Source organism: Alexandromys fortis, unplaced genomic scaffold (assembly GCF_014885135.2).
Source record: "Alexandromys fortis isolate MF-2015 unplaced genomic scaffold, M_Fortis_MF-2015_v1.1 scaffold_72, whole genome shotgun sequence".
NCBI classification, from domain to species: Eukaryota; Metazoa; Chordata; class Mammalia; order Rodentia; family Cricetidae; genus Alexandromys; species Alexandromys fortis.
Window position 1 is genome coordinate 6,515,098 of NW_026067969.1, and position 27,581 is coordinate 6,542,678.

A 27,581-nucleotide genomic window follows, 5' to 3' on the forward strand; every position below is an offset into this window, starting at 1 on the left:
CAAACACTCTTAACTGCTGAGCCACAAGCCATCTCTCCAGCCCCTTGGCTTTGTTTTTGTTTCTGAGATGAGGTCTCAGGGAGTGTGGACTGGCGTTAAACTTCCTACGTGTGAGAGAATGACCTTTAACTCCTGGACATCCTGCCTCCACTTCCCAAGTGCTGGGAGTCTAAGTATTTACCACGGCATGGTGGCCAACAGCTCTTTAAACCACTGGAACCAGGTACAACCTAGAACAGTCCAAAGCAGATATCAAATCACGTGCACACGGAGTTAGGGTGGGTACTTAACCGTGGGCGGGGATTTTCAGCCTCGTATATATCTATAGCTTCCATTTTATTAACGGACACATTGGGACACAAAGACAGGAGGATCACTATGAAATCCAGGCCATCCTGTGCTATCTAGCAACTTAGTTACTGACTCAAAAAAAAAAAAAAAAGGCAAACACAACTTTAAGTGCCTTCTGTATGCAGAGCCTAGGGAGGCATTACAGATATGTCTAACATCAAAACGTTGGCTGACAGAGGTGATCTTAAGGTGAAAATCGTTATTATGAGAGCTTTCATTGCCTGGGAACCCAGTGCAAACACTGGGCTGAAGCCTGAAGCTGCAAATACCACAACTTTAACTCCCAGAACACTGTAGTGAATCCTTTCATCCACCAGTTAGAAAAGGCAGCCAAGAACTCCGAGGTGAAAGGGTTCACATGCAGCAAGCGCATCATCTTTCCTTCACTCAAGACTGCTGCAGAACGTCTATGAACGGACAGGGAAGGGCAGTCCTATGGAGGGGAAACGTCTGGATTTCTGCTTCCTTGCCTCTGTCAAAGCCGTTCCTTCTTTTTCTTTTCTGGGTTGGTATATTATTTTAAGATGACTAGTGGAGATGGGTGGAATTGAGCAACACGGCCTTTATTTCTCCTTTAGATTGGAAAACGCTCACAAACGCTGGATTTTAAGAATCCAGCCTTGTAGCGCGTGGTGGCGCGAGCCTGTAACCCCAGCAACCGCGAAGCTGGTGCGGAAGGATAGCGGAGTTTAAGGCCAGCACTCAGTTACTCAGAGACTCGGACTCGGTCTCCAAGAAAAAGTTACACCCTTAAGTAAACTGGCACACGTACTTAGTCCGGGAGATACCAGCTGAGGATCCTTCATTTTGAAGTCCAGGAGCGACTTCCGCGTAGGCAAAAATAAATGGGTTAGAAGCCCACGGGACGGAGCGGTCAGGCCGGGAGAGCAGTGAGGGGCCGCGGGTGGGGGTGAACTGGCCATGGGGAGGGGCGAGCTAGCGATGGGGAGGGGCGAATTGGCCGTGGGGCGGGACTAATCTGGTCGTGTGGTTGAGCGAACAGGCCGTGGGGAGGGGCGATCTGGATGTGTCAGGTGAGCAGGCTGTGAGACGGGGCGATCGGACTGTGGGACGGGGTGAGATGGGCGTGGAGAGAGTGAGTTGGCTTTGGACGTGGCGATTTGGCCGTGGGGAAGGGCGATCTGCCTGTGGGGAGGGGTGAGCTGGCCGTGGGGCGGAGCGAGCTTGAATCCACGCCCCTCTTGGCTCGAGGAAGTGACGTGTACGGACAAAGGCAGAGGCCGCGAGGTGTCTGGTCCGGTAGGTAGAGTGGCGGCGGCTGCTGTGGGCTCCGGTCCTTGCCAGCCTCCGTCTCTCCTCGCCCTTGTCTCTCGGGTCCCGAGAGCTCCCATCTGGGTGAGTAGCGCGAGGTGGACGGAGGGGACGAGGCCAGGGAAGAGGGAGATGCTCACCCCAGCTGCCCAAAGCGGTGAGGCCCGGTCGTCACGTGACCCGGGCCTGCTCCACGTGCGTGTCCCGGAGAAGTCCACCGACCAGACCTGAGCAGGGACCGTGGTGACCTCGGATCGGGTTAGAGGAAGCCACGTTGTCGGAGGCTGGCAGGACATGTGCCTTCTCCACCCGCGCCCCTAAGCAACCGAAAAACTCTTTCCAGTCCTCAGTTTTCCCTCTGAGATAAGAGGGAACTACTGCAAGCCTGGTGTCGTGCGCGGCTCACGACCTCGTGGTTAAGTGCCCGGTTGCACAGATTGCTGTCGTGTTTAACTAGTTCCAGCTCTGACTGACACAGCTACAGTCTCCTGAGCCCTTGGGGCCAAGGTCAGCCCTTTTGCGGGGAGACTGCCATCTCGAAAAGCCCAGGCTTTGCCGCTCCACCAACTGTGTGATCATTTCGGTCTTTCATCCTTTTGATGAAGGGTTGGAACTTCTGGTGTCAGAGGCCCTGCCTAGGGTGGTGTAGCTGAGGGCAGTGATTACAGGGGATGGGCACCCAGTGAGATGGGACAGACCCCCAGGAGGGCCCAGGACTGCATAAGGAGCTTGGATCCAGTCCTTAGTTTTTTTTCCCTGTTTCCTATGTGGCGTGTTATCATTCCCTTTAACATGCTGGTTTTCCTGTCTATCAACTGGAGCAGGGAGGAGACAAGGGGAATTGTGGGAGTGTTGGAGGTACTTGTGGAATACTCTGGAGGCCAGAAGCTGTAGGATCAAGAGGTCAGCCTCTCCACTGTAAAGTAGTTCTGGGTGTACAGGGAGGGAGAGCTTGTGTTTGTATCTTCCAGACTGACCATCAGTTTCCCTGCTCATATGACCTCATAGAACCTTCCTAGGGACTATGATTTTGGGGGGTTTTAACACATTTTCCTCACCCGATCATCTTAAGAAAGGTATTTGAGCTTTTTAATTTTATATTTGATCATGTGTGTATGGGGGCTGTACATGTGAGTGCAGGAATCTGGGAGGCCAGAAGAGGGCGTTAGGTCACAGGAACTGGATTCTTGGTGGTTGTGAGCGGGCCAAAGTGGGGTGTTGAAAAGAGCAGCCAGTGCTTTGCCCCTGAACTGTCTCACCAGCCTCTCATTAGCGAACTAAAAGCTCAAGAGAGTATATGGTATCCGCCTTCCACTGTGGGTCGCCTGACTTCTCAGAGGCACACTTCATCACCACAGCCCTTCCTTGAAGTTCAGTGTCACTGTCTTCGTTGAAGAAAAACAAAGAGCCAGGCAGTGGTGGAGCACACCTTTAGTCCCTGCACTTGGGAGGCAGAGGCAGGTGGATCACCGAGTTCGAGACCAGTCTGGTCTGGAGAGTGAGTTCCAGGACAGTTATGGCTACATGGGGAGACCCTGTCTCGAACAGACAAACACAACAAAGAAACCTTGTATGGTGCCTAGTGGTGATGGCAGCTGTGGTGGTCTTGGTGACACATGCCTTAAATCTTAGCACTTGGGAGGTAGGGGCAGGTGGATCTCAAAATAGGCAAAATGAAACAGTATGGTTATGGTCAGCCTTCCTCCCTTTTCTGTCTCCATCTTTGCTCTCCCCTCCCCCTTCTCCTTCCTCCTCCTCCAGAGCTCTCTGCTATTTTCCCCTAGAACAGGGCCCACCCACCAGACTGCTGATGGACTCTTAACTCTAGGCAGGGTTTTGCTTATTTTGCCTCCAGTTGCCTTCAGAGTCTTCATAGGAATGTCTCAGGGTGTGGTGGCTGCAAAGGCCTGCTGGTGACAGTTCATACATCCTTTTCTTAGGAGGGCAGCTGCAGGTGGAGGGGGAGATGGTTAGCTGACTCCAAGGATGTGCAGGTGGCAGTCTGTCATGAGCAAGAGCCCTGCCTGCCCATGAGCTAGCCCGGCATACACATAGCCACGCTGCCCTGACCCTGCCTGCCCGTGCTATGCAGTTTCATGGTGTGTGGGGATGTCTTCCCTTCTTTCTTTCTTTCTTTCTTTCTTTCTTTCTTTCTTTCTTCTTCCTTCCTTCCTTCCTTCCTTCTTTCTCTCTCTCTCTCTTTTTTTCTTTCTTTTCTTCCCTCCCTCCCTCCCTCCCTCCCTTCCTCCCTCCTTCCTTCTTTTTGGCTTTCCGAGACAGGGTCTCTCTGTGTAACATCCCTGGCAGTCCTGGAACTTGCTTTGTAGACCAGGCTGGCCTCAGACTCCCAGATATCCACCTTCCTCTGCCTCCTGAGTGCATGGATTAAAGGTGTACACCACCCCCACCAGGGGAGGTGTGTTTTTCTTGTTGTCCTTCAGGCCACTCAGCGGACACTAGAGGTCTGTGTTCGGACAGGGCATGTCTTCAGGAATCAGCCGGGCTGGAAGAGCAAAACAGCCCTGGACTTTCCTTTCCTGGCCTGGAAGTGCTCTGCCTCCCCACCCCAAACCCCAGCCACTTCCTAGAAGCAAGTGGGATTCTTGTAAATTAGATTTTTAAAAATATTTATTTGTTATGTATACAATATTCTGTCTGTGTGTATGCCTGCAGGCCAGAAGAGGGCACCAGAACCCATTACAGATGGTTGTGAGCCACCATGTGGTTGCTGGGAATTGAACTCAAGACCTTTGGAAGAGCGGGCAATGCTCTTAACCTCTGAGTCATCTCTCCAGCCCTGTAAATTCGATTTTTCAAGAGACTTTGGCAATTAAAGGAATTATGCCATAGGCCTTGGGTAAAGAAAAAAAGGTAAAAGGGTAAAAGGTGTTGGTAACAGCCTGCAGTGTCCTCTGTCCTGGATGGTGTAGGAGCCTCCAAAAGTGAGAAACAGCCACAGCCGCGCATGCTCACACACTCAGTAAACCCCCCTCCCCCCAGCTAGCATGTGTCCCTGACTCCACCGGCTCTGTGCAAAGGGTGCAGTATGTCATGGCCACTCTCAGGAGCTGTCACCCTGGGAGGGGGCAGAGCAGAGTACCTCCCTTCTGTGCCAGACTCCAATTTTCCTGTTTATCTGGTAAGAACCGAACATCACTTTGGCTGTCTGTATGCTGCGTGGGCCGCAAGGAAAGCCCTGAAGTTGTAGTCCTCAGTGTTGAATAAGACAACTTTGAGCAGCAATCTGAGTTTTCTTAGGGCTTACGGGCAGCAAGAGGCACGGCTGGTTGCTGGGCCAGCATTGAGCTGGTGTGGTATGGGAGAGGACCAGATGCCGTCCTAGCTGGTGGTTGCTAAGGCGCTGGGACATGGTTGCTGTGGTGCCTGGAGAGGATCTGACAGCCCTCTTGGCCCAGGTCATCCTGTCAGTCCCCAGCCAGGTACATAGTGACACTCAGGCTGTTGCTTCCTGTCCAGTCCGGCTCTCAAGCCATAGTACCCTTCTGCTTATAGAGGTGGTTGGTCTCTCTGGAACCAACAGGGCTTCACATTCCTTTGTGGGTCAGCTGAAGGCAGCCTTCTATGCCTTCCCTGGACCACTATGAAGCATGCCACTGACTTCCCAGGCCACTGTCTTCCCTGGGCCAGTGCTGCTGCCGGTGTGGCATTGTGGTAAAGGATTGTGGGATTTAGAACCAGGGTCCCCTGCCCGTTACTCCAAGGGCCCCTTGGGTGTGTTTTCCTTTAGTCCCAAATCCTTGTAATGAGGAGTTCAGTTGTGGTGCTCGGGGGCTGGTTACAAATGGGGCCGCTTTGCTTTTCTTGTGTTTCATTCCCTTTCCAGTCGCAGAAGGACTTAGCAAGACCTCACAGCAGCCTATGGGGGCCCTTTCTGGCCTGGGCTCTGCTCCCAGATTCCCGTGTTGACAGTTTGTGTTGAGCTGTGACTCAGCGACACTGCCTGTCTTAGTGGTACCCAGGTGTGAAGTGTGACTGCAGGGTCCTGTCCCATGAAGCCAGCTAGCATTCCAGTAGAGACCCTTAGGCCCAGGACAGCATCACGGGAGCACACTGCCCGTGTGGGAAGAGCAGGTCAGGGGCTCGTTGACCTTGAGCAGGGCATTTGGTTTCCATGTGCCCAGGTTTCCTTTTCTGCACAGTGGGTGATGATGACAGTGGGTGAAGGTGACGGTGACAGTGGGTGGGTGACGGTGACAGTGGGTGAAGGTGATGGTGACAGTGGGTGATGATGACAGTGGGTGAAGGTGATGGTGGGTGACGGTGACAGTGGGTGAAGGTGATGGTGACAGTCGGTGAAGGTGACAGCAGGTGAAGGTGACGGTGACAGTGGGTGAAGGTGATGATGACAGTGGGTGAAGGTGATGGTGGGTGAAGGTGACGGTGATGGTGGGTAACAATGGTATATCTACTTGTGGGAAGCATGGGTGCTGAGCAATGCCTGAGCAGCAGCCCACACTATCATCCCTGCTGCTGCTATTTGTCCTGTGTCTTTTAGCACAGCCACTGCTGTGTCCACTCCCTCTGACGCCCTCAGGCTAGTCCTGGGCGCCTCCTTGCGCACTGCAAGTGTAGGATTAGTTTTGAGACTGACAGCTTCGAGCACTACTCAACCAACATGCGCGGGCAGACTGCAGTTCAGGGCTGGTCCTTGGCAAAAGTCCCCCTCCTCCTCCATGGCTTCTCGCCCACCCTGGCCCTGTCTGCCCATGCCACTTTCACTGTGCTTGGCACCTGGCAGAGACCGTGCTCTGGAATGAAGGGCTGGCCCTCCCTGAGCTGTTCGCTTGTCACTGAGAGACAAGAGGGGTGGAAGTTGCTCGGGCCTCCTACGGGGTCTCCTGCAGTGCCCATAGCAGAATGCAGGGGACCCTGCTCTGGGTTCTTTGCCTGTCCTGAGGTCACAGGTCATCAAGTCAAGGTTCAGGAACCAGACACTAGGCTTCAGGGTCCCTTGGTTTGGTAGTTTTGCAAAATGTCTGGGGTGCTGGGCTGTCATCCAAGAAGTAGATGCCTGGACAGAGTTTGTGCCTCACACAGTGAGTGTGGGGCTCGTACCCTAGAGGCTTCCTGCCATCCGGTGCTCTCCCTGCTCATTCTTCCTCTTCTGTCTTCAGAGGGGCAGAGCTGTGGTTGGTGACGCGTGGCCGGTGACATCATGACAAGTGAGGTGATTGAAGATGAGAAACAGTTTTATTCGAAGGCCAAGACCTACTGGAAACAGATCCCGCCCACGGTGGACGGCATGCTTGGGGGGTATGGCCACATCTCCAACATCGACCTCAACAGCTCTCGGAAGTTTCTGCAGAGGTTTCTAAGGGTAGGCAGGTGTGATGTCCTCTCCAGGAGAGGCTGTGGCTCTGGTGGGGCAGTGTGGGGAGCCACTTCCACATACCACACTGCAGGTCCTCTGGTCATCTCTCGGTAGCTGCCACCAAGGCCCTGAAGAGCTGGGTCAGGTGGTAACTGGGTGGGATTTGCGGACTGTGAATTTTGTCTCTGGGCCAGGAGCCAGGAGCTGGCTGTGCACTGTGGACTCAGGCCTGTCAAAACAGAGCAGTCTGGGAACAGCCCCTGTTGGGCCTAAGGGTGCTGGGCTGTGGGTGGTGACTGTCCTGTGACTCCTTGTCCTGCCGCTGTCTGTGTCCTCCCTTCTCAGCCTGTTGCAGCACAGGGGTGAGCCCTGCAGGAGGCCCTTACCCTTTTTCCACACCCCCACACCCTCACACCCCCATCTTCCCCATGGAGGCTCCCTTTTTTGCATCCTCAACATTGTCACCCTGGGGGCTCCTGGGGACCCTGGAGTGAAAGGAGATTGGGCACTTGCTTTTCTAGCCGTCACCTCGAAGGAGAAGCTGCCTCCCCTTAGAAAGAGTCCCACTTGCCCTCCCAAGATAGGCCAGTGCAGGAGCCGGACTCACATGTTCTCCGTGTTTTAGGAAGGACCGAACAAAACGGGGACTTCCTGTGCCCTGGACTGTGGCGCTGGCATTGGAAGGATCACCAAGCGCCTGCTCCTGCCGCTCTTCAGGGTGGTGGACATGGTGGACGTGACTGAGGACTTTCTGGCCAAAGCCAAGACCTACCTGGGGGAAGAGGGCAAGAGGGTGAGGAACTACTTCTGCTGTGGGCTGCAGGACTTCAGCCCAGAGCCCAGCTCCTATGATGTGATCTGGATCCAGTGGGTGATAGGTAAGAGTCATGTGGCCTTGCCAGTCCCCATGCTTACCATGTCCTCCGCCAGCCCCGCCAGCCTCGGGAGCCTAGTTCTGCTTCCCCGGTGAGGTGGCCAGCTGAGATGCAGCTCTCTCGGTTCTCAGGACTGTGATGAGAAACCTAAAGCCAGCTGAATAACTGCATGGAGGTGGAACAATCTTAAGTGGTCAGTGCTGATCTGGAGGTGTGGAAATGAGTTATTAAGGATTTATTCTTTTTAAATTCTTCTCTCAGGAGCCAGAGAAATGGCTCAGCACTTAAGAGCACCGACTGTTCTTGCAAAGGACCTGGGTTTGGTTCCTAGCACCCACAAGGTGGCTCATGGCAGCTTCCTCTATAGCTGTGGGGGGATCCAGTGCTGTCTCCTGACCTGAATGGACATCAGGCACACACGGCGCAAATATGTACATGCAGACAAACACCCATATACATGAAAAGTAAATTAATTAAAAAATAATTTAGAATGATGTTTTTCAGGGTTTCTCTGTGGCTCTGGCTGTTCTGGAACTCGCTCTGTAGACCATGCGGACCTCGAACTCAGAGATCTGCCTGCCTATGCCTCCCAAGTGCTGGGATTAAAGGCATTTCCCACCATGCCACACTTAGAATTTTTTTTTAAAGATTTAAAATGTATATGTGTGCTGGGCGGTGGTGGCGCACGCCTTTAATCCCAGCACTCGGGAGGCAGAGGCAGGCGGATCTCTGTGAGTTCAGACCAGCCTGGTCTACAAGAGCTAGTTCCAGGACAGGAACCAAAAACTAAGGAGAAACCCTGTCTGGAAAAATTTAAAAAAAAAAAATGTTTATGTGTGAGTGCCTGCATGTCTGTGTATCATGTGTGTGCAATGCCCATGGAAGCCAGAAGAGGGCATCAGATTCCTCTGGAGTTGGAGTTACAGATTGCTGTGAGCCACCATGTGGGTGCTGGGAACAGAATCCTGGTCCTAGAAGAGCAATTGGTGCTAGTAACTCAAGTCATCTCTCCAGCCCCTAAATTCTTATCTATTACTGTGATCAATACTCCTACTCCCCAATTTCCTCATGTAGCTTAGACTGGCCTCAAATTCAAATCCTCCTGTCAAATGGTAGAGTCACAGGGTACATGGCCAGGCCAGACCAGGGGCATTTTAAGAAAATGAAAGTAACTCTGAACTCCTGCTGTGGCAGTGGGGCTGTGGTGGGGTGCCCACATGGCCTAACAGCTCTCTGAACTCTGGGGCTAGGGGGTGCCCACATGGTCTAACAGCTCTCTGGGGCTGGGGTGGGGTGCCCGCATGGTCTAACAGCTCTCTGGACTCTGGGGCTGGGGTAGGGTGCCTACACGGTCTAAAGCTCTCTGGACTCTGGGGCTGTGGTGGGGTGCCCGCATGGTCTAACAGCTCTCTGGGCTGCTGTACCCAGGGCTCCTGACACTGTAGCAGGTGCATCCTGAGCAGCCTGCATAGCACTACTGTGACACTGGCCTGCCCTGTTGTTTGGGAGCTTTCTGCTCCACCCACAGATGCAGGCCTAGCAAGGGGTGGTGTGCCGCGCAGCTACCAGATATGACCGTAGGGAGCCCAGACAGGGCAAACCCCAGCTTTTGACTTGGCATATATGCTTTTGTGTGGGTGACTTCAGAACTCACACTTCACACACTTCTCTGTCCCCCCCCCCCAGGTCACCTGACGGATGAGCACCTGGCTGAGTTTCTGCGCCGCTGTAAGCAGGGCCTGCGTCCCAATGGCATCATTGTCATCAAGGACAACATGGCCCAGGAGGGTGTGATCCTGGATGATGTGGACAGCAGTGTATGCCGTGACCTCGAGGTGGTACACCGGATCATCCGCAGTGCCGGCCTCAGCCTCCTGGCGGAGGAGCGCCAGGAGAACCTGCCGGATGAGATCTACCATGTCTACAGCTTTGCCCTGAGATGAGGCCAGGACCAGCGCTAGGGGCACACAGCTGGCAGGCCACTAGACACATTTGCCATCCACCTTTGACTCCAGTGGGAGGGACAAGCCCTGGATTGTGCTGTGTATTGGGGCAGTACTGCCCTGTCACTCCAAGGCACCCTGGCAGCTCCCACAAGGATATGGGAAGCTAAGCTGCCACCATAGGACTGGCTGCCAGAGACCTGAAGTGTGCATGGCTGTTCCAGGACAGCCTGGAGAGCTGCACATGGTACCTGAGGTGGTACCACTTACAGGAGTGGTCAGACCCACATCCTCTGGTGATGGCTCGCAGCAGCCTGCAGTAGGGGGGGCTTCCTCTTCTTGAGCCCCTCCCTGATGGGCACTTTGCAGTCAATAAAAGAGTGAGCCCTGTTCTCAGATGCCGATGGGCACTTTGCAGTCAATAAAAGAGTGAGCCCTGTTCTCAGATGCCTCAGGCAGTCTGGCGTGGTGCTGTGTGGGCACAGGTGTCAGTCACACCCACTGATACACAAGGACACCAAGTTAATCTTATAAATATATTTTGTCATCTCTGCTACTCCCAAGGCCAAGCTGACTTGAGGTCTTGCAAGGGCTCAGCGACATGCTCTGGGAGCCCCTTACAAAGCCAGGCCTTGAAACAGACGGTCCCATTGCGCACATGACACAGTCCCCGAGACATGGATGTGGCATGAGCAGAGCTGCCACCGAGCACTAAAGGCTCGGGCAGGGCCCTAACCAGAAGCCCACCACCACTGTAGTGGCCTCAGTGCCCCCTCTTGCCCTTCAAAGCCTGTGAGATGGCAGAGTAGGGCCACACTGGATGGCCCAGGGTTTTGGCACTGGTCCCTGAGAGACCCAGGCATGTGCCTCCCCCAGGATCAATCAGCTGCCAAAGCTTTGAGGGGCCTGGCCTCTGCTTCCCAGCTTCTGCAAATGGCCTATCAGCTCCTGATTGGGGGCAGCTGTGTCCAGTCCACATTAGCTCCTCCATTGTGGCGGACTTGCAAGTGCTGAGGGAGGAGGCGAGTGTCTCCCTGGGGGCAGCTATGCCCTTGGCCTCCAGGGCACTAACCTAGTGGTTTTGTATCAGTAAAGGGCAAAGCTTGCCCAGATAAAAGGAACCTCAGAAGGCTGTTAAAGTACCAGGTCTACCCTCGGCTTGGCTTTAGCCAACCCAGGCCATTCTGTCCCAGGATCCATCAGCAGCTGTCTTCTGTGCCGCTGTGCACACTGAGCAGGTACCACTTGAGCCTGTCAGGCAGGGGCAGGGCTTTGACCTTGGTGTCCACGGGCCACGGGCGCAGGCACAGCCGAATGGCCACGCGGCACAGGTGTTTGAGGGGTGGTGGGTAGCTCTCCAGCTGCCGTAGGGAGGCGTGCAGGGCCTGGATCTTCCCTGCCAAGCTACCCACTGGGTGGATGTTGAAGTTCTCAGGCAGCTGAAGCCTTTGGGAGCTAGTCACCATGAGGTCCAGCACGGTCTCAGCCTTATGCAGAAGCTCAACATGGCTGTCATCCTCAGCACAGCCCGGGTGGGAACACAGCCTCTCAAAAATGAGGCTGAAGCCAGACCAACAGGATGCACCATGCAGGGAGCAGTTGTAGGCAGCCCCAGACTCCAGCAGGTAGCGCAGAAGGGGGAAGTGCAGCTTGAAGCTCTTGAGGCAGATGTGTGTGAGGGACTCGTGGGCTGGACACTCACTGGGGTCGGCCCCATGGGCCAGCAGAAGCTGTGTAACTTGGAAGCAGAAGCGGTTGATCATCGGGGCCTCCTCCTTGTCCCCGCAGACAGTCTCACCGAGTAGGAAGATGATGCACGTGAAAACAGTGTCCCCATCTTTGGTGGTGGCCTTAACGTCTGCCCCTGGAAGAAGCACGGAACAAAAATGAGAGTTGGATGGAAGTCCTTACCAAACTGGAGAGGGGGTGGGGGGACAGAGAGCAGAAGACAGCTGCTGTGGACAGCAGACCCTCACCTCCCTCCAGGAGGAGCCGGATGTTGTCTGTGTTGTGGATCTGCACCCCATCACTACTGGCCAGAGCATGCAGCAGCGCTGTCTTCCCTGGGGAGAGAGAGAGGATGAGGTCAGGGTGCCCAGAGATGGGAAGCAGGATTCCCAGGGCTGAGGGAAGAGCTTCTGGCTTTTCATCCACACAAAAATAGGAACAAGGCGGCCAGCAAAGTCAGCACCTGTCTGCATGCACACACTCACTTCTAAAGATGTCTTCTCAGGCAGCATGGAGAGAATGGCCACACCTCTCCAGGGTGCTAGACTCGGGCAGGCTAGTGCCCTCCTCCGTGTGCCAGCTGTGATTATGCACTTACCGTTCTTGTCAGCTGCATTAACATCTGCTCCAAGATCCAAGAGGCGCTGCAGGCAGGGCAGGCGTTCGGGTTCCTCACTGGCCAGATCTAAGGGGCTGCTCTCATGAATCTGGTGCCAAAGGGGATAGCAGCCATTTGGTCTGGGGCCTGAAAGGCTGGTTCATAAATCTACCACACACATCCAAGCCAACTGCACCTGACTCTTACCCGGTCCCTCCGGTTGATGTCAGCCCCATGGCGCACCAGCAGTTCCACCATGTCAGGCTGGTTTCTCAGGACAGCGATATGCAGAGCTGTATAATAGGTAACAGGGTCTGGAGGCAGAGAAGTAGAAGTCAGTCCATTCGCAAAGGCCTGGGACCAGCCTCAGCCTCTTCCCCAGCATGGCCACCTCAAGCGTGCAGATGCTAGGCCTGCAGTCCTGGTGTGTTCTGATGGGTATGCAACCTCTCCGTGTTGGCCTCAGTCTCCTGTCTGTTTCCTCTCAGGGCCATGCAGAGTAGCTGCTGTGCTCAGGCCTGGCAGTGCAGCCAGACTCTCACATCACCCTGGAAGGCCTTGACCTTGCTAGGTAGCCAGGGTCACTACAGATCCTACTGCCTCAGCCTTCTACCAGGCTTGGCTGTAGATGGGCTTTGGAACAGACCCCCATCTTCTGCTTGCAAGATTCACAGGTGCCTGCAGCTCTGAGCATGTTTCTCAATGAAAGGCAGTAGGGCTTTGTGAGGGTCAGCAGGGCCCCCCCACCTGCTCATAGGCAGTGCTACCTGTGTCCACCTCCTGGTGACAACCAGTGGCGGGACAGGAAGCAGGCCTTCCATCACCTCTGATGTTTAAGGAACCTACGAGCCCTGCTGGAGTAGGAAGTCCTTCTATGTTTTGCTTTTATTGGTTAATGAATAAAGCTGTTTAAGCCAGTGTCTTAGCAAAATAGGGCAAGGTGGGAGTTCCAAGCAGATAGAGGAGGAGAGCAAAGGTGGAGTGAGCGAGAAGCCATGGAGCTGCTAGCTGGAACCTTGCCGGTAGGCCACAAACCTCATGCTAATTAAAACAGAAATGGGTTAATTTAAGATATAAGAGCTAGCTAGCAATATACTTAAGCAACTGGCCAAGCAGTGATTTAAATAATATAGTTTCTGTGTGATTATTTCTAGTCAGGGCAGTTAGGAAACGAACTAGTGGCCCCTGCCAACAACTGGCACCAACGTGGTCAACTAAATCCACTTAAAAACCTGAGAGCTTGAAAAGAATTCTACACACACACACACACACACACACACACACACACACACACACACACACAACAAAACAAAGTTTAATACAGCTGCTTCTTGTTTGCTGGCAGAAAGCAGAGACGTGGCTCCTTTAAGAGGTTTCCTGACTCAGCTTTAGTGGCAAAAACTGCACAGCTTCTTTAAAAATCAGCTTCCCGGTTCTCCAGCAGGAAGTCTGGCTCTTTCAGGAGGCCGAGCACTTGAATGGGGTTTGTGAGCAGCGTGTTACAAACTGCTTAATGGCGCAACATAGACCTGCTGCATATCTGGAACTGGGCAGTGTGCACAGCTCACAGAAGTGGTGAACAGACCTCAGCCATGTTGGGCTGGGCGAAGCCAAAAGGCAAAGCAGCCTTAGTCCTAGCCAAGCCACTCAGCATTTTAAGAAGTGCTCCTGGGCTGGGCGGTGGTGGTGCACGCCTTTAATCCCAGCACTCGGGAGGCAGAGGCAGGTGGATCTCTGTGAGTTCGAGACCAGCCTGGTCTACAGAGCTAGTGCCAGGACAGGCTCCAAAGCCACAGAGAAACCCTGTCTCGAAAAACAAAAAAAAAAAAAAAAAAAAGAGAAGTGCTCCTTGTCAGAAAATTATTACAGATATACAATAAAGACAGATTCAGATAAAAAAGACCTCTAAATGGGTCAGTGTTGGATAAATGTTCGTAGGCTTGAGAGATGAGAAAGAATAGACAGTTATAAAAGGAATAAATGGTTATAAAAATAAAGTCTTTAAAAAGACAGTACAGACAGTCATAGATTAAAGAAAAAAATAAGCTACATAAAGATGGAATATACACAAAGTCTGGATTATGTGTATTATTGTTTTCTTTGAATTTTTTGACTGAATCAGCTAAGTACAGAGAGACATTTCATTGTACGTGCTGCAAAGCTAAACCAACATAAAGGTATTTTGACTTCAAAATTTGAGTCTAAGGATTTGTTGCTTTGGAAAAGGGGTTCTTTTGTTTCTACAGAGGATGAGAACCTGTGGATTCCTTCTAGACTGATGTGGTTTGATGGACCAAGACACCCTCCCCCCTGAAAGGTCACTGTGAACACACCCCCCAAAATTACTCTGCCCAACAAAAATCAGGAAGCAGTTTGGGCAGAACTACACCCAAATTCCCAAATATTGTTTATAAATGTTTGTTTACATTTAGAGGGGGCTATGCTATAGAGATTTGCTTTGGTATAGATCTTGGTTTATTGATACAAATTTAAGATCAATTTTGTTATATATATATTTCTGCTCTTGAATAAGGTATTGTTTGTACAGCTCATTTAAAAATGTAATGAATAGGGCTGGAGAGATGGCTCAGAGGTTAAGAGCGCTGACTGCTCTTCCAGAGGTCCTGAGTTCAATTCCCAGCAACCACATGGTGGCTCACAACCATCTGCAATGAGATCTGTTGCCCTCTTCTGGCCAACAAGCATACAGACAGAACACTGTATACATAATAAATAAATAAATCTTTAAAAAAAATGTAATGAATAATAGTTAATAGATACTCATCTATAATAGTCAAGCTTGTATCATGTTAGTTATTTTTCAAACCTTTCAAAGACTACAGAATATGGTATTTAAAATATTTTAAGAACTTATCACTTTTCATGACAGTGATACACATCTGCTCCTGGCAGTACCAATCTACTTCAAGAGGATGATGGGCATTGAAGAGGCTCCTCATGGAGTTTGCCAGCCATTTGGGCAAGAAACTGCTCTTGCCTGGACTGCTTGACTGGACTTGCAGGACCCACGGCAAAATGACTGCTGAAGCTGCCTGAAGAACATAAGACAGCCCTCAGGGGATCCTGCTTCATAAAAGAGTCTGCCAGACATTCTGCAGGACACTGAAGAAAGTGACTGATAAACTGCCAATATAGGTGGCACTCTTTGAAATTTCCTGCTTCATGGAAAAGTCTCCTAGATGCCATGGGCCTGTAGACTGAAGATGGATATCCCAACATTACAGAAGAACTTTGGGTGACTGTCCAAGCAGTGAGATGTCTCTGTCAATTCTAGAGTTTTGGAAGTTGCTTACAATGTACTTCCTGTTTACTTAGATAATATTATATCCTTCTGGAGTCTTTGATGGAGTTGAAGCATAGAAAATTATAGCTTTTCCTTTGTTATGATAGGAGATAAAGTAGATATAAATATTGTAACCATAATTCTTACTTGATACCTGTTTTGTTATATGTAATTTTACTATGTTAAAGTTAAAACCTTCATTTTTATTTAAACAGAAAAGGGAAAATTGTGTAGGAAGTCCTTCTGTCTTTGTTTTGCTTTTATTGGTTAATGAATAAAGCTGTTTTGGCCAGTGACTTAGCAAAATAGAGCAAGGCAGGGGTTCAAGCAGATAGAGGAGGAGGGCGTAGACAGATTAAGCAAAGACGCTATAGAGCTGCTAAGGACAAAGATGTGAGTTGTTAGCTGGAACCTTGCTGGTAGGCCACAAGCCTCACGGTAAAATATAAAATATTTTATAATATAAAATATAAAATAATAGAAGCAGTGATTTAAATAATATAGTTTCTGTGTGATTATTTCGAGTCAGGGTGGCCAGGAAACGAACTAGCAGCCTCTGCCAACACTCTGCTTGTAAATGATGCCTAGTATAGCTTATCTCCCCATGTGCAGGGCCTGAGCAAAACCCACCAGAGAACTAAAAGTTGCAGAAAATTGCCTTCCCTTGGGCTCTGGGCAATGCCAGTGTAATTTCATCATAACGGGAGTGGGATTAGTCTGGAAGTTGGGAAAGTTTGGCCACACAATCACATGACAGAAACAACACCCCTCTGTGGGAGTAGAGGTTTTAAGAGACACCAGAAACCCCACAGGAGTGGGGAAGTCACCCCACAGACAGGAGGAAAAACAGAGGCCAGGCCTGGCTGCCTAGCCCTGGCTCCTCTGGGATCCCGCTGACCTTCAAAATTGAGGTTGGCCCCGCTCTGCAGAAGGACAGCAGCTGCCCGAGTCAGCCCCAGCTCAGCCATCTTCAGCAAAGCGTTGCTCACACCTTCCTGGTAGAATGGGGAGTGGGCCTTCTGCTCCAGCAGCTCGGTGAGGCCCAGGATGCGGCTCTCCTCAGCGGCAGCATAACTGCACATGGGAGGCAAAACAGACGGGGGGGGGGGGGCTTGGGTACCAGGCACTCTACCCTGTGTGCCCTGCCACAATCACCCACAAAAACTGCTCATGCTCTGTGAGGCAGGAGGTTTTCTTGGTCACAAGTCTGAAATGGTTTCAGTCATCCCTCGGCTCAGTACCAAAGGGCTGGCTCTGTCCAGCTCTCTCTCTCTCAGACCACCCTGAACGTGGCCCCAAACCCTTCCTCGTCGACATCACTACTTGGGCCTGGGGACTGCTCCACACCGTGCACCCAGCTCTGAAAACGGCCCCGCCACCTCCACCTTCAGGACCACCCTCTCCCCACGATGCTCACTACTCGTCCCTCCCTAATCTCACCCACCAGACCTCTTGCAACAGGTTGGCTCCAAGATTCGACCAACGCCCGGATACAAAAAGCTTATCTGGGTCAGCCCTCCGGAATACGCTAGGCCCCGCCAAGGGAGGGCGGCAGCGCCTTGATGTGCAGCCACCAGCCCTGCCTCGGAGTTCTGGAAAAGTCTCGCACTGTATTTACAGAGGAGTCCTCAGTGGAAAGAGCTGATGTGGTATAAAACCCGGTGAGACTGACAAGTGTCTGCAATTCCAGCTCACGGCTCTCCCAATGCCCCTCCTCTGCCCCACCCCACCCCACCCCCCGCATCCCACACCACACTGCTGGTCTGGATGCTCGCCTGTCGCAGTGCTCCCAATACCCGGGGAGCCCTGCACAGGGCACAAGAACCACACCGGCTTCCTCCCCCAGACGCTCTCAGAGGCCTGCTGTCTGCAGAAAGCGCGCTCGGCCAGTCAGCTCGTCTCCTCCCGGCATCCGTGCACAGAGAGCAGCGCCGAGGCCCGGGTCCTCTGCCCTGCAGGACGCTGCGGGCGCACCTCGGGCTGGAGCTCGCGCTCGGAGTCACGCAACTCCCGCCGCGACAATCACAGGGGACCGCAGCCACTCACTCGTCCAGGGGCTCCTGCCGCTCCAGGTCCTGGATGCCCAAGGCGCCCAGGATGGCATCCACCAGGGGCTGGTACTCGAAGATGATCCTGCGGAAACCGTGCAGGAACGGCATGGCGACGGCCGCGCGTCCCGACTCCCACACGCCACCTTCTCCCGATCTACCGGTTCAGACCCCGCGCCGGTGCCTAGCCCTCCGCCCAGGCCGCGGTTCCGCACCGGAAGTGACCCTATCACTCCTACTTCCGATCCGCGCGGGCCTGTGAGGGCCCACGTGCGGCCACAGTGCCCCCTGCTGCCCGGGAGGACCTCGTGGCGCGCCTCCCAGCCCCGGCTCCGCCCCACCCTACGATCCCCACGTGACCGCTAGAGGGCGTCTGAACTCCGCTGGGGCCCGTGACCTCTTCCTCCGAGGTGACTCAGACCCTGTTCCCAGCCAGAACACTGCTCCCTGCAGCCACTCCCTAAGGAAGAGCTGCAACCACCTCAGTCTCCACGCTGCACGCAGGCTGCGTGGCGCGATGAGAACCCTGCACTCAACTCTTCCTCACAGACACTAGGGACAATTCTTTATTCTCTGTCCCTTGCACCCTGGCCAAACAAGCAGCCCACTTTTGCCAGCTCTCGCTGGAGAGAATCAATGAACCTTCACGTGCTGGTCTGTAAAATGGCATAACCTCACCTGCCTAGGGTACTAGACGCTGAGCTGGGAGGTGGAGATGTAGCCGGAACAGACTGTACAGGGACCAGGCGGCTTCCCCACTTCACGAATTGGAGTGGCTCCAACTTTGACTCCTGCAGCCAGGCCCTGATGACTCTAGAAGGGCAGTTATGGGGAGGTGTCAGTGTTCCTGACGTTGCAGTAAGCCATGGCTCCAACCCTGAATTGGGGTTTGTGGTCTTTCTGCTTGGCACTTGCTATCTGCTACAGGGCAAGAATTGGCCAACTGGGAACAAAGTTTCTTGTTTGTTTTTAAGACAGGAGCTCGTGTAGCCCAGATGGCCTTGAACTAGCAGAGTAGCTGAGGCTGGTCTTGTATTCCGAACTAACTTGCCTCCACCTCCCAAGTGTTGGTATCTCAGACTTGGTTCTAGGATACCCCAGAACACCAAGTGGGCTTTCAAGTCTTTTACCCAGAATGACGTAGTCCTGTGGGGCACCAAATCAGCTCTGACGGACTCTGCTCCCAACAGTGTTAAGTGCCAGGTCGGTGATTATTTACTGGGTTGTTCGGGGAATTATAGCCAACAAACAAACAACAACAACAAAACCTGTACCGGGGGCTGGAGAGTTGGCTCAGCAATTAAGGGCACTGGCTGCCCTTGCAGAGGAGCAAGGTTCTGTTTCCAGCCAGCTAGGGCTACATAGTGGGATCCTATCTCAAAAAAGTGGGTGGTGGTGGCTGGAGAGGTGGCTCAGCAGTTATGGACCCGGGTTCAATTCCCAGCACCCATGTAGTGGCTCACAGCCATCTGTCTGTTACTCAAGTCCCAGGGGATCTGATTCCATCTTCTGGACTCTGTGGGCACCAGGCACGAAAGCAGTGCACAGACATGCATGCAGGCAAAACATCCATACATGTGAAAAACCAGAGATGCATCTGGGGGGTGGGAGGTGGCTCAGTTGATACGCTGCTTAGGTGATGCATGGAGCCTTGGGTTCGGGTTCCACACCCAGCACCGTGCAGACTGGACATCGTAGCTCCCTGCTTCAGGTCTGTGCCTTTGGTTCAATCATGCCTTTCTTCCTCAGCGGCTCCAGCTCTTGGATTTAGGGGCTGCCCTGATCCAGAGTGGCTTCAGTTTGCCCTCATGACATCTTTGAGATGCTTCTTCCACATAAGGTCACTTGAAGGTCCCCAGGAGTGTCAGCGGAACTCAGAGGACAGATTACAACTCCTCTGGTCCTGGCCTCAATGTCTTCATCTACAATTTGACACTCGCCTGGCTCTCAAAGTCCTAGCGCCAATCAAAGGCATCTTGATGTCACTAGTGGCTGACAGATAGGGTAGAGCAACAAGAACTGGGCCAGCGAAATGGCTCAGAGAGTGGAGGCTTGCCACCAAGCCTCATGACCTGAGTGTGATCTCTGGGACCCTCATGGCAGAGGGGGAGAACAGACTCATACAGGTTGTCCTTGACTTCTACCCACACTGTGGCACACACGAACAAAGATCCTATTAAATAAATAACACTATACTCTTTAGTGAGCGGGAATATGGCTCAGAGAGGTTTCAGAGATTGCCCAGTGAAGCACAGCTGACTAGAGACTTCCCCCTGTCTGCACACCGTCCTCCAGGGGCTCAGAGTCCCTCCAGCCTCTCTGCCTCTGAGCCCTAAGAGGTCTAGACTTGCAGGAGGGAGAAACTGACCTTTGTCCCTTCACAGCCCTTAGGCATCACACAGTGGAGCCAGGCTCCACTGCTGGCCAGTCACCCAGGCTCCTGTCTTCAGAAAGTCCTATGCCCCTTGACCCCGCCTGTCAGCAAGGGCAATCCCGTTTCCTCCATCTGCCTCCCATTAAAGCTGTCACTTCACTCACAGCCCCTCCTTTCAGCTCTGACCCTTCTCTCTCTTTTCCTCACCTTTGCCCCTCAGTCTCTGCCTGGCCAGACAAGCGCCATCCTACCACCCAGCTCCAGAACTCCTCAGCCCAATGAGGGACAAACACAACGCTCAGACCCTAAAAAGGTCTGTGCCCCCTTCTTCCTCAGGGAGCATAGGGGTTACACTGAATAATGTTCTTATAACTTTAATATATAAAGAACTTTCAAAAATCAATAAAACGGTAAAGATGACCTACAGGATATATAGACATAGGACATGCATAGGTGGACACACACAAAGTCAACAAGCACAAGGAGTGACCAGCCTCTCTAGCTGGCCATCCATAGTGACAACAACCAATGCCACACCTTTAATCTCAGGAGACAGACAAGTGGACATTCTCTGTGAGTTCAAACCCATCCCAATCTATCGAGTCCCAGGCCAGCCAGAACAGCCAAATGAGACTCTGTCTAAAAACCAAAAAAAAAATTATTTTTAATGTCTAAAAACCATTATGTGTGTGCGTGTGTGCGCCCATGTATGTGCATACTCTTGAATGCTTGCATACTCAAGCTCATACAGACATCAGCAGACAGCTGGACCTGCAAGCCAGGGGTGGCACAATCCTCAGTACTGGAAGGTGCCCAGGGCTTCCATAGGGTGACAGAAAGGCCACTCATAGTCATAGTGGCCTTTGGCGGAGGGTGGACTGCCCCTCATCTATTCTTGAAAAGACACCCATCTCTGGGGCTGGAGAGATGGCTCAGCGGTGGGGAACACTAGCTGCTCTTTCAGAGGTTCTGAGTTCAAATCCCAGCACCCACACGGCAGCTCACAACTGTCTGTAATTCCAGTTCCAGGGACCCAACATCGATGGCAAAACACCAATGCACATAAAATAAAGATAAATTTAAAAAAAGAAAAGACACCCATCCACCTCTACAGACAGACAGACAGACACACACACACACAAAGGGGTGTGTGTGTGTGTGTGTGTGTGTGTGTCACGGCCCAGGAGATAAGAGACTCCGAGTGACCTCTGCAGGTTTAGAAGGTGAGGGGCCAGGCTGGGATGTAAGCGTAGAACCTGGATTTACTTCCTTGGAGGCCACTCTCCATTCTGGCTTCATCTCTCTGTCCTGTTTCCCTCAAACACAAGTGTGCGTTTAGGTATTCACTCTTACTGCTTCATGGGTTCTCACACACAGACATTTGCTCTTATGTCTGGTCAGACTCAGTCGTGGATATATGCACTATCTCTTACACACAGACACACTGGTACATGGGAATATTCATACTCCCGCTCATATTCAGTCTCTTATGCACACGCATGCATGCACACACACGCGCGCACGCACACACACGTGCACTGGCTCACTCTCTCAGACACAATATTTAATTCACTTCCTCTCATTGGTGCTCCCTCACCTGTGTCTGGGAAGGGCAGCTGCCAGGACAGGTGGCGCCTTGGCCCCGTCCCAAGTCCATCAGACCTATCACAGGAGGCTGGTCCTTAGCCAGCTGTGCCCCTTAGAAGGCCCTGAGTGGGAACCGGGCAAAGGCCTCTCCCTCTCTTTCCACCCTTCCTTCCCTCCACACCCTTCCTTGGGGATTTAGTAGCCTTTCTTTCCCTCAAGTGAAGTAATTGGAAGCCATAGCTGCCGCTAGAGGACTGTCCCATCATGGCAGAGAGGTCTGGACTCGTTCTTCGAGCCTGTCTGGGGCCTGAGGCACGAGCAGATGAGCCCGGCCCTGAAGTGTGCTATAATGGCTCACATCCTCTGACAACCCTTCTGTCCCTTCTGCCTCCCCACACTTATGACCCAGTGCGCCACTGACCAGCAGGTCCAGCTCATTTGGCCCTGTTCAGCTCCAGTCCCAATGCAGGAGACAGAGGGTTCTAATTTATAAGTTCCCTCTGTGGGCTCATAGGGGAAACTGAGGCACTGGGCACTAAACGAGAAGAGATTTCCTACCCTTCTCCTGGGACATCTGTCCAGAGCCTTTCTCCAAGGCGAGACCCCCACCCAGCTTCAACTGCTCAGCCCTCCAGCCCCTGTAAAGAGTCTGTGGTTCTGGGTAGTGGCTTGGAGCTCTGAGGGCCACTTCTGGCTGAGCTGACCCAGGCTCCGCTCCTGGAGGGCAGTCGGGGGCTCTAATGTGCACACTGAGAGGGAGCCCCATGGCCTCTTCCTCATCCCCAGACACATCACAGGCTCTGAGTGCCCCAACTGCTCCAACATCAGCTGTATCCCTAGGGGCCCAGAAACCCAGGAGAACAGGAGGTGACATACATAGAGTCACAGGGTTCCTGGCCAGGGAAGAGCAAGGATTCTGGGCTGGGGATTTCCCTAGCCTTTGCTCAGCCGGAAGGCCTATCTGTCCAAGCAATGCATGAACTGGGTGACTGAATAGTATCCTCCCCACTCCAGAATACAGGGGTGTCTTCAGAGTCTGTCAGACAAGGGTGCTGATTGACTTCCAGCCCATGTGTGGGAAACATGGCCCAGCCTGGCCCCAGAAGATCTGCCCATCCTAAATACCAAGTCACCTCCACCTCTGCGTGACTGTAGCCATCTGTGCCTTGCTTGGACTGCCCAGAGAGCTGGAGGGTATGCCCAGGACGCTGAGGTTTGCCCCACTGCTGGCAGATGAGTGGGCCCAGAGTTCTGGCCCCAATGAATCCACTGGTGCCTACTTGGCCTCAAGCCCTGGCATCCCCGGGGGCAGGGGGCCCAGTGGTGATGGTGGTACAGAGCTCAGGAGAGAGGCCTGCTGGCACCCTCTGGCTGCTCAACAAAGCCTGACCTGACCTGGCCTGCCAAGAGCCAGCAAGAGGGCTTGGACCCCTGACGGGGGAAAGGAAGGATGGGCAGGAGCTGGGGTTAGAGGCATTTGCTCCTGGAAGACCAGTCCTTTGTACCCTGCCCTGTTGGCAAGCTGGCTCAGGGCAGGAAGGATCCGTTGCCATCCGTCAGGGAGACAGAGTGGGACCATGGCTGCCAGCGGAGTGAGCTGGGAAATCTGATCATTAAGAACCTCTCCTGGCTGTCTGGGGAACTTAATTAAATTGCCGGAGAGGGCTGGGAGAGGGCCACATCTGGAACCAATATGTAGCCTGCTGTTTTACCTCCTCCCCTTGGCCCATGTCACCGCTGGAGCAGGGAATTCAGCAGAGCAGAAGGGAGCTGCCTCCTTAGGCATTGCACATGGGGGAAGTGGAGAGGCAGGCTGGCAGGGATTGGAACCCAAGCCCACAATGACACTATGGTGGAGACACAGAGGGACAAGGGTCAGAGAGCCTCGAAGGTGCCGAGATGGGAAGGGGAGAATGATGTGGCCAGGCATGCTTTGGGGATTGGTTGTAGTCAGGAGCCATTAAGTCTGGGCTTGAGAGTGTGGCTCAGTAGGAAGAACACTTACCGAGCATGCGTGAGGCCCTAGGTTCAATAGTCAGCAATGCATAAAACCTGGTTATGGTGGTCTCTGCCTGTAATCCCAGCCCTTGGGAGGTGGAGACAAAAGGACCAGCTCAAGACCAGCCTGGGCTACAGGAGACCTTAGGAGAAAAACCCAAACAAACAAAAAAAAGAAAAACCCATATCTATTTTACAGGTGGGAAGACCAAGTCCCAGAGAATTCCAGAAATCAATAGACCTTGGCACCAGTCCCGTGCACAGCCAGTATTTGCCAGACGCTTGCCCTGGCTGACACAAGGTGACACTCGGGTGTAGATTTTGTCATTCCTCGGCTATAGGGACAGAGGGAAGCAAGCTGTGATGGAACCAGGCTGGCTCTATGGATCTGATCCTGGGTCTGTCTGGATACTGTCTAGCCGTGCTCCGTGGGCCACTTCAATCGGAATGACTTCATTTAGCAGTTATTTCATGCTGGCTGGTGCCGGGCATGGGGCTCTACTCTAGGGAGTCTACAATGTATCCAGCAGGCAGTTGGCAAGAGCCAGACAGCTGGGGCTGAGGCTGTCCGGAATGTGGGCGGGAATCCATGTCGAGGGTGAACCCAAGTAACAGGGTCTCTCTCTGTCCTGTGGAGCAAGAAGGCCCAGTGCAGGTCAGTCCTCTGGAGGACACGAATGGGTGTGTAGTTGGCCAGTCTTGACTCCTGAGGCTATTCCACAATGGCCTAGGCCTCTGTTGCAGCCAGTTTCTACAGCAATCCAGCCTTACTTGCCAGTTGCCTCCCAGATCCGAGGCCCACAGGCCCCAGTCAGCTCTCCTGTTCCCTAGGCAGGGCGGAGAGGGAGAACACATTCCCAGCCTCTTGGAGGGACACTGTCTCTGGGGTAAGCTTTGCTCCCCTCAAACCCAACACAGCTCCTAAAGGCCAGCTCCTTCTGTGTGACCTCCTTCAAATCAGCGTCATTCCCTGCAGAGGCTCGGTCGTCAGAGGAGCACCCACACGGGACAGCTGGGACCCTGACTTCCATGTGCCAGAGAGGCTCAAACCCAGCAGGCTACTCTGCCTGGTTACCACCCCACAGTTATTGTTGCTCCGCCCCCAGCAGGCAGAGGGCGGAGCTTGTGCAGGTCCTGGGCCTCGGTGTTTAAGGATGAGTTACGTCTCTATACATCCCCTTGAGATTTGGAAAGGTCACTTGAGCTCTCTGGTGCGGTGGGGAAAGTAAGGCACAGCAAGACAAAGACCACGGCAAAGAAAAAGAAAAAAACTGCCTGTAGCTTCTGCTTGGGGGCAGGTAGGGCCAGCTGGCGCTCTGTGGGGCTGTCCCACGCTAACCCTCCCAGCTAGTTGCCCCTCCACCTAGTCCCCTTTGCTGCTTATACCCCTCACCTTTTGTCTCCTCGGTTTTCCTTTAGGACAGGCTCAGAGGTTCCTCTGTACGCATGCGCCTGTCCCCGGCAGCCCTAGAAGGCTTTCGGTGGGACTTTGTGGCACACACCCTAGGTCTCAGCAAGGGAAGGCAGAAACAGGCCAAACTCTTTATGAGTTAGAGGCTTGTTCTACATAGTGAGGCCCTGTCTCAAAATAAGCAAACACAAACAACAAAATCCCGTTGATGGTTACTAAACCCGGGATTTAGAGACTTTTGAGAGTGCCAGGGGAAGGGGGCAGAAAGCAGCTGGTACCGAGCCGTGGATACACACCACAGGGCAGATCAGACCAGCCGCGGCCACAGCTCCATGTAATACAGCTCTCTCTCAGAGAGATTCTCAGCAGAGGAAGAAGTGAAGGACTCTGGGAAGTCAGCAGCAGTCCAGGGGCCAAGGAGCTCCCGGCAAGATTCCACTTGACTTCAGATCTGGGCAGAGCACGCGTGCGCTGAGCTGTGTTTCCTCCTGAAAGAGGAGGGACCCCTTTAGGAATCTGGAATCTGGGGGGACAGGGTTGAGTATTGTAGGCCATAGGCAGAAAGGGTGGGGGAGGGGAAGGTGGGGAACCTGTAGAGAGGATTGTGGGTGATCAGATGGGCAAGGGTGATGGGTGTGTTTGGGTGTTCAGGAAGCAGTTGCCAAAGCCTGCTCAAGATTCTCCAGGAGGAGCCGGGCGGGGGTGGTGTACACCTTTAATCCCAGCACTGGGGAGGCAGAGGCAAAGGCAGGCGGATCTCTGTGAGTTCGAGGCCAGCCTGGTCTACAAGAGCTAGTTCCAGGACAGGAAGGGCGGTTACACAGAGAAACCCTGTCTCAGAAAAAAAAAAAAATCCCCAGGAAGGGCCCAAGGCAGTGGCCCTACTGCAGGCCAGCCACATGGACCCCTGAAACAAAGAAGTCGGAGACCTCACCCCCCTCCTGTCCCAGACCCTGACAAGGTGATGATGTACAGAGTTTTTAAATAAACCGTTCTCACTAACCACTCATCGTCCACTGGGAGAAAAATGTCTTCCCCACGAAGAGGAGGGAAAGGTAAAGGAGGAGGAAGAGGAAAGGAAATTTCATTATTACAGATTGTTTTATTTTAAAAGTCTTCAGGCTTCGATCCTTCGCAAAGACCAAGGGAGGGATTTGAGGCTGGGTCTTTCCTCAATGGTTTACTGCCAAGAAAGAGGGGGGGGGGAGAGAGAGAGAGAGAGAGAGAGAGAGAGAGAGAGAGAGAGAGAGAGAGAGAGAAATTCAAGGCTAGGCTCCCCACAGAAGGGCGTGTTAATCTGCACGCCTCAAGAAACTTAAGCGGACCACTAAATCCGGGGGAAGGAAAGCTGGAAGGGGCCTCCCCTCGTCTTTTTACCCATTTCCCCCCACTTTAAAACTCTGTTTTCTTTGATCGTAAAACTAGTCATATTTCACCCCCCCGCCCCAATATCAGCAATCAACTAACTAAGGAAGTGGGAGCCCGCAGGGAGTTTCCCCGCAGATTAGACCCTTGGCTTAATTATTTAGCGCCTGCCTGGATGGGGTAGGCGGGGACCGCCCCTCCTGGCAAGGGTTCAGGAGTAAGCTATAAACGAAAGAGGAACGATTATAGCCCCAATTAGCTGGGAGCCTTGTCTGCAGCTTTGGGCCCCGCCCAGGCCTCTCTGCACCCCAACTCGGTTCCTTGTGCACTGCAGGGCCTCCCTCCCAGGCCTTGCCTCCCCCCCCCCCCGACTGCGAGAGTAATCACAGCAAGATGTTGCTGCTGCCCAGGAGAGATTAGGGCAGCGCCCCAGGGCTTCAGGGAGGTCCTGGGCACCCCCAGCCTTGTCTGTGCCTCACCACTTAGGGGCTCCCTTCTTCTGATTTCTGATTTGCCAGAGGAAGAGGCAGGAGTTTGAGCAGAGGTGGGGGTAAGTCTCAGACCTGGCGCATTCAAGTGTGCACCACCACCGCAAGTCCTGAGGGTGACAGCCTCATTGGGAAAACACCTTTATAGGACTGAAGTGGTTGAGTCCTGCAGCGTTGAATCCCAGGCTTAGGCGGGACTTGGGCACTAGGGTTTGTGTCCTGGTGCCCACCTAATATTTACCAGAATGTAGTGGGTGCTCACTATAGCCCTGTGGGATGAGTCACCTGGGTATTTTTCTTTTTCCTTCCTTCTCTTTCCTTCTTTCTCTTCTTCCTTCTTCCCTCCCTTCCTCCTTTCCTTCTCCCTCCCGCCCTCTCTCCCTGTCTCCTTCCTTTCTTCCTTCCTTCCTTCCTTCCATCCTTCCTTCCTTCCTTCCTTCCTTCCTTCCTTCCTTCCTTCCAAAAAGACAGATTTACTGTGATATGTCCCATCATTGACTTTACGATTTCCAGTAGTCAAGACAGAAAGGGAAATACAATGACTTTCATTATTTGGTTGTTTTATTTACTCATTTATTCTTAAAGATAATTCTCCAAGAAGAAAACATGTATTTCCACCCTGAAATTCCCATAGAACCTCCTGGCCTGGTAGTTAGGAGCCCGGCAAAGCACAGGGGGACCGAGCTTAAGCCCGTGTCTCCAAGCCCGTGTCTCCGAGCCCGTGTCTCCGAGCCCGTGTCTCCGAGCCCGTGTCTCCGAGCTCGTGTCTCCAAGCCTGTGTTTCCGAGCCTGTGTCTCCATCCCTTGCAGGTTCTGAGGAGGCTGGGAGTGGATGAGCCTCCTGAGGTTTCCTGGCTTAGAGTAAGGTCCATTACAGTTGAGCCCCTGCGATCATGAGTGTATCTTC

At 53.0% G+C, this 27,581-nt stretch overlaps 2 protein-coding genes across 6 annotated transcripts; one reads left to right on the forward strand and one right to left on the reverse strand.

Annotated features, from left to right (window-relative positions):
* Positions 1-1,366: 1,366 nt before the first annotated feature.
* On the forward strand, positions 1,367-10,169 carry Ntmt1 (N-terminal Xaa-Pro-Lys N-methyltransferase 1). Of its 5 annotated transcripts, none has more exons than XM_050155129.1 (4): positions 1,367-1,385; positions 6,759-6,961; positions 7,581-7,833; positions 9,517-10,169. In XM_050155129.1, exons 2-4 carry the CDS (start codon positions 6,800-6,802, stop codon positions 9,771-9,773), a joined length of 672 nt encoding a protein of 223 aa, XP_050011086.1. In that variant the 5' UTR covers positions 1,367-1,385; positions 6,759-6,799; the 3' UTR covers positions 9,774-10,169. The 5 variants fall into 5 exon arrangements, with proteins under 5 accessions (XP_050011086.1, XP_050011084.1, XP_050011085.1 ...); XM_050155127.1 differs by lacking the exon at positions 1,367-1,385 and adding an exon at positions 1,540-1,707; XM_050155128.1 differs by lacking the exon at positions 1,367-1,385 and adding an exon at positions 3,958-4,762.
* Positions 10,170-10,295: 126 nt separating this feature from the next.
* Positions 10,296-17,681, reverse strand: Asb6 (ankyrin repeat and SOCS box containing 6). Its single transcript, XM_050155126.1, has 6 exons — positions 17,450-17,681; positions 16,302-16,477; positions 12,307-12,413; positions 12,100-12,208; positions 11,750-11,836; positions 10,296-11,637 (listed from the first exon to the last, which is right to left on the reverse strand). Exons 1-6 carry the CDS (start codon positions 17,560-17,562, stop codon positions 10,973-10,975), a joined length of 1,257 nt encoding a protein of 418 aa, XP_050011083.1. The 5' UTR covers positions 17,563-17,681; the 3' UTR covers positions 10,296-10,972.
* Positions 17,682-27,581: the final 9,900 nt, after the last annotated feature.

What these genes read in the sequence shown, in the direction of transcription:
- Ntmt1 (XM_050155129.1), top strand. Translation starts at nt 6,800, where the DNA reads ATGACAAGTGAGGTGATTGAAGATGAGAAACAGTTTTATTCGAAGGCC. An exon ending in TTCTGCAGAGGTTTCTAAGG is followed by an intron (nt 6,962 to 7,580) that starts GTAGGCAGGTGT and finishes TCCGTGTTTTAG; the next exon opens with GAAGGACCGAACAAAACGGG. An exon ending in CTGGATCCAGTGGGTGATAG is followed by an intron (nt 7,834 to 9,516) that starts GTAAGAGTCATG and finishes CCCCCCCCCCAG; the next exon opens with GTCACCTGACGGATGAGCAC.
- Asb6 (XM_050155126.1), bottom strand. Translation starts at nt 17,562, where the DNA reads ATGCCGTTCCTGCACGGTTTCCGCAGGATCATCTTCGAGTACCAGCCC. An exon ending in ACATCAACCGGAGGGACCGG is followed by an intron (nt 12,209 to 12,306) that starts GTAAGAGTCAGG and finishes CTTTGGCACCAG; the next exon opens with ATTCATGAGAGCAGCCCCTT. An exon ending in TAATGCAGCTGACAAGAACG is followed by an intron (nt 11,837 to 12,099) that starts GTAAGTGCATAA and finishes CTCTCTCCCCAG; the next exon opens with GGAAGACAGCGCTGCTGCAT.